The sequence below is a fragment of the Nelusetta ayraudi genome, unplaced genomic scaffold, assembly GCF_046127955.1.
Source record: "Nelusetta ayraudi isolate G7.1 ecotype Tasmania unplaced genomic scaffold, CSIRO-AGI_Nayr_v1 ptg000020l, whole genome shotgun sequence".
Taxonomy (NCBI): domain Eukaryota; kingdom Metazoa; phylum Chordata; class Actinopteri; order Tetraodontiformes; family Monacanthidae; genus Nelusetta; species Nelusetta ayraudi.
Window position 1 is genome coordinate 1,071,513 of NW_027466070.1, and position 5,183 is coordinate 1,076,695.

General features: G+C 50.1%; 1 protein-coding gene across 1 annotated transcript; it reads right to left on the reverse strand.

The window, feature by feature from the left end:
* Nucleotides 1–407: 407 nt before the first annotated feature.
* On the reverse strand, nucleotides 408–5,183 carry alx1 (ALX homeobox 1). The gene is made up of 4 exons (XM_076027146.1): nucleotides 4,910–5,183; nucleotides 4,263–4,573; nucleotides 3,465–3,593; nucleotides 408–1,320 (listed from the first exon to the last, which is right to left on the reverse strand). Exons 1-4 carry the CDS (start codon nucleotides 5,097–5,099, stop codon nucleotides 973–975), a joined length of 978 nt encoding a protein of 325 aa, XP_075883261.1. The 5' UTR covers nucleotides 5,100–5,183; the 3' UTR covers nucleotides 408–972.

Below are 5,183 nucleotides of genomic sequence, written 5' to 3' on the forward strand. Positions count from 1 at the left end.
CACAGTGTCATTCTTTTTTTTTTTTTCCTAGGATGACTGAGCGGATGTTTCAGCGGCTTGTTTTCTTTCTCTTTGTTTTCCGTGACAAATATACAATTTGTCCAATGGACTTGTCCTTTCAGAACTTCTTTCAGAAAAGACAAAAAAAAGAAAGGAATAGAAGCGCTGCGCCGGTATCAAGTTAAATTTATTTATTATGATTCTGTCAGTTAAACTTAAAACAAAGTGCCAGTCGCTTCCTCTGCAGGCGTCCTTGTACCCGAGGTACAGAGCAGAGCAGGCGACGGGTCGCGGAGCTTTGAGGCTAAGCACGCACGCGCAAACACACACACACACACACACACACACACACACACACACACACACACACACACACACACAAACACACACACACACGCGTACACACGTTTTGCCATCATGCTGCTCATCTTCATCCTGAGCACCATGGACGGCGAGGAAGAGGTGTGGAACCAGAGCGTTTTCACAGTGCTGACAGGAAGCTGTAGTGGTTGGGAATGGGCTCTGGGACAGTTCAGAGACACTTCCCCGCGTTTTTCCAGAGCAACAACACGGCTCGCGTCACGTTCCTCGGTCCTTTGAGCTCCCCAGCAGAGAGGACCGCAAAGAGAAAAAGACTCATCATCAGTCGGGAAGCCCGGGGGACGTGACTGGAGTTCTGGGGAGGTTGGAAAGTGTTTTTTGACCACCGGCGTGATGGGTTCAGTTCGCCCTCTGCAACACTCTCTGCATCATCGGCCCTTTTTTTGGGTCATCTTGACATTTTAGAAAATGCAAAGAATCAACTCCTGATGCATGTTTCCATTTTCTTTTTTGCTGTTGCTGTTGCTGTTGTTGCCGTCCCCATGAAAGTCCTCAGTTCCAGTCGAACTGCGGGCGACAAAAACCAAAAAGAAAAGAAAACTACCGGGTCGAGATTTCAGACTCCCGTCTCCTCCGCCTCCTCCGCCGCGATCACATGGCCCAGGAGATGTTGGCGGCGTGCTCCTTGGCCTTCATGCGCAGCACAGCGATGCTGGACGTGCGGCGCTCGAACTCCGGCTTGCTCTCGAAGGCGTGGTGGTGGCCGTTGGCGGCCGGCGTCAGCAGGGAGTCGGCGCTGAAGAAGTTGTTGAGGGAGACGTGGCCAAACTGGCTCTGCTGGTTGGGGAAGCCCACGTAGCCGTGGTCGGCGCCGGCGCCGGCGGCCGAACGGGGCGAGTGGGAGTAGGAGGTGACGCAGGGGGGCGAGCCCCGGGGCAGCATGCAGGAGGAGACCACGGGGGCGCCGGGAGTTGGGCTGGGCCACAGGTTGTTGGGGAGCTGGTGGCAGGAAGGAGGAGAGAGTTGATTAAGTCACACTTTCAGTGTCTGGAAAGTTGCACAACAATTCACATAATAACACCAGAGTCATTTCGGCCCACTGACAGGATCTTTAACATTAGTAGGAGTCCTGTATTTTCACATTCGTTCATTGTTTTAGTCTCAAACTTTAGCTTGAAATAAACTAGCTCTAGCTAGCTCTAGCTAGCTCTAGCTAGCTCTAGCTAGCTATATAAGGTTCCATATTTTTTTGTCCGTCCTACAAGCAAGAAACTCTACAGATCCCCACAAAACTGCACATTTAGCCCTCTGTTTACAGCCTCCTGCTAAGACTGACGCTCTCCTGGACTTTGCACATGCTTAGAAGGGAACAATAAAAGTCCTTTCTCATTGGGGCGGAGCCAACAGCCGGCTGAGGTTATTGATCCAGGAGAGACATCGGTGCCCTTTCGGATGTCTCAAATTGCCGATCATGCACAGATCATTTTCAGGCAAAGCAACAGGTTGTTCTGCAGAATGTGGGACCTTTGATATCTGCACACTGGGTACGAACCCGCAGCAGAGAAAGGTCCCTGTGAGGTGACCTTTGTAGGCACAGAGGTCACGACAAACATGAACTCAATGCGATGCTCCCTTGTCAAGTCTGAGAGGCTGAGAAGAAAAAGACGCAGGAGTTTTGACAACACGGGAGCTTTAAATAAAAATAACATTTGCACACATCAGCCTTACGGGCTCCGTTGCATAAACAGCAAATTCGGGGACAAAAATGGTAACAGAAATTACGCAAGTGGCATTTAAAAAACATGTGTTTGATTTAGCGACTGAATCGGTTCAAATAGAATTCCGTCCGAGTTGCGAGAAAATTTTCCTGAAACAAGAACACAGAATTGCTCCTCGGGCATAATCATTTTTTTAAGGTTTATGTTTTGTGTTGACTTTACTTACGCTAAAACCAAGACTGTTAATGTTTGCGACCCAAATCCTCAGAATGGCCGGTCTTCAACTAACTCCAACCCTCGGAGGAATGGAAACACGTGACATCTCGGTCAGAGAGTCGGCAGAGAGGAAAACAGTGGCTGCCGTGTGTTTGTCCGGAGCTCTGCTGCCGAATCGGCTCAGCTTCGCTCGCTGTGACTCTGACTCACCGGTCCAGAGGAACGCAACCGTCCACAACGTTTTGGGGTTCTTTCGGGAGGGGATTTTTTTTTGTGCTGTTACCTAAGTTTTTCTTTACCTCTGCAAAAAAAACAACTACCGATTGCAAAATATTTCCTTAATTCACATTTTGGCCCACAGACAGGATCTTGGAATGACAAGATCTGAGCTCGGAGCCACAGAGCCACGTTGACCTTTGACCCCTTGCAGCACAAGACGCAGGCGCCGCGCATCGACACCGCCACGAGTCGAGTGACGGCGACAAACCCAAAAGCAAGACTTCCGAAAGCTAGAAGAATGCGGCGGACCCCGCCCAGCCGCTGCCAGCGGACCTTCAGCGACACCCTAATCCCACGTCGCTGTGAGGAAGGGCACGGCCCGGCGTCCAGGGCCCGATCTATCAGAACCATGTGCGAGGAGACAACATCCATCCATCCGTCCACGACTGTTTTCTCCCCCAATCTTTGGTAAAAGACAAGTTGTGCTCTGTGGAAGCTCGAGGAAGAAGAGAAAAAAAAAAACCCTGAACAGACGCCCCAGTGAGAAGCTGCCCTCAGAGTATTTTGCGACCCAAATCCCGGAAAGCTCTCGCGGAGGCCCGACGTCGGCTCGGCTAGAGAGCGCTGACACCGGGCGTCTCTTCTCACCTCATCTTGGACTCGACCTTTGGTCCGCAACGGGCCGAGACGGATGCGTGAAATCTGATATAAGGCCCATTAATCCGGCCGCGTCACCTCGCCGAGGCGCTCATCAGCGCTGCGCCTCTTATCTGAGGACGGCTTTCATAACAGGTGATGAATTGAGCGGCGCTGATTCACGCAGATAAAAGCGGCAAAGGGGGAAAAAAAGGGGGAAAAATACTTTTTTCAGAGGGAAGGAAGGAGACGAGAGGTCGCCGCGAGCGCCGGGCGATCGATCTTAATTCCCACCAGATGTCCCTCAAACTCCCGCAGAAACACTTTGCAGCGATCAGGGAGACGCCAACTTGCCTGCGTGTAGCTGTCGGTCCGCGGTATCACCGACAAATCGTACGTGGCCGCAAAGTGAGTTTTGGCTTGCTGGATCTGGCCGTAGCGCTCCCGCTTCCTCCACTTGGCCCTTCGGTTCTGGAACCACACCTGCCAGGGTCGACACGCAGGGGTCAGACCGGCCACGTCGGGGTGGGTAGGAGCAACGCAGCAACGCAAACACAAACAGAGACAATGGGGAGAATACTGTGTTGTTGTCCCGTGAGGGAATTTGTCTTGAGCTCAGAGGCGCTGCTGCAAACATCAGCGAATTATAAAAGTTGTTTTTTTTTGTGACAAAAATACATTAACAACATTAAAAAAAAAAAAAAAGAAAAAGAATCTGTCTTTCAATAAACAACAGCACTCAGTAGAGCAATGGAAATTCTGAAAAAAATAAAAGCATCAATAACACATTACTTTAATTACTGCGGTTATTTAAATGATAAACACTAAGGTTAGCCAAAAATAATCTTAGTGTTTTTAAAGTGACTATTGTGCTGCAGGAAGTTAGCGCAAACTTTGCCCGCAGTAAAAAAAATAAAATTAAACAGATAGAAAGTAGCTGCAGGTGCTGAAGACAAAATAAATAATTGTGCAGTGCTTTAATTAAAAATAGGAAATAAAATAAAAACAATTTTTCAATCTTGCGTATTTTTGCTAGTTTTTAAATAGCAGATGTGACAAGGCTGCGGTTTACGCACGGCTCCACTCCGCTTTCTCCTCAACTTGAACAGAAAAAATACTAATAAATAATACAAATGTGGTCTCGTCTCCTACCTGCACTCTGGCCTCCGTCAGCTCCGTCCTCATGGCCAGCTGCTCCCTCACGTAAACATCCGGGTAGTGGGTCTTCTGGAAGACTTTCTCCAGCTCCTCCAGCTGCGCGCTGGTGAAGGTGGTGCGGTGCCGCCGCTTCTTGCTGCTCGACACGTTGCTGTCGCACTTGTCGCCCATGTCGTCCAGCTCCGTCTTGTCGGGCCCGCTGGTCACCGGCGAGGCGCGCAGCGGGCAGCAGCTGCCGTCCATGGACCGGGACAGCTCCGTGTGCAGCGCGTCCTCGTCCGCCTTGCTGGGCGCGCCGTAGCCGGCTGGAAGGATCAGGAGCGGGCGGGATGGAGAGAGTTATAGCTGCGTGTCGTTACAGCGAAGTGCAGCTTGACGCATTCATAATGAAAACTCTGAAAATTGTCTGGTCACTTTTTATGTCACTGTTCTCATAAACTCGCTAAGGATGTTTGGTGAGCACTAAAAAATGTCTGTACGTCAGAATGGACATTTAAACATGTCAGAATTTCATAAACAGAACCTCAGACAAGTTTTGGGGGTAAAATAGATCACGTGATGACAAACGCATTCCGGCTAACCTCGTCGACACAAACAATAAACGAAACAAACAAACAAACACAAAGGCAGATTTTACGCACCGTTCTGCTCTCCGCACGGGGAGGAGCGAGGCTCGGAGCTCTGCAGCCCGAAGGCCTGCGCGCATTTCGGGGAGGACTTGGTGAAGTACTGCCCGCCGTCCAGGCTCTCCATGACCTGGTCCATGTAGTAGTCGCTGCTCTTCATGACCTGGCCCTTCAGCGCGAACTTCTCCTCCATGTACTCCATCATCGTGAGCGCGTTTGCTTTCTTTTATTCTTTTTTTTTTTTTTTTTTTTTTGCTAAACCGCTTCCAACATTGAGAGACGACGAGTG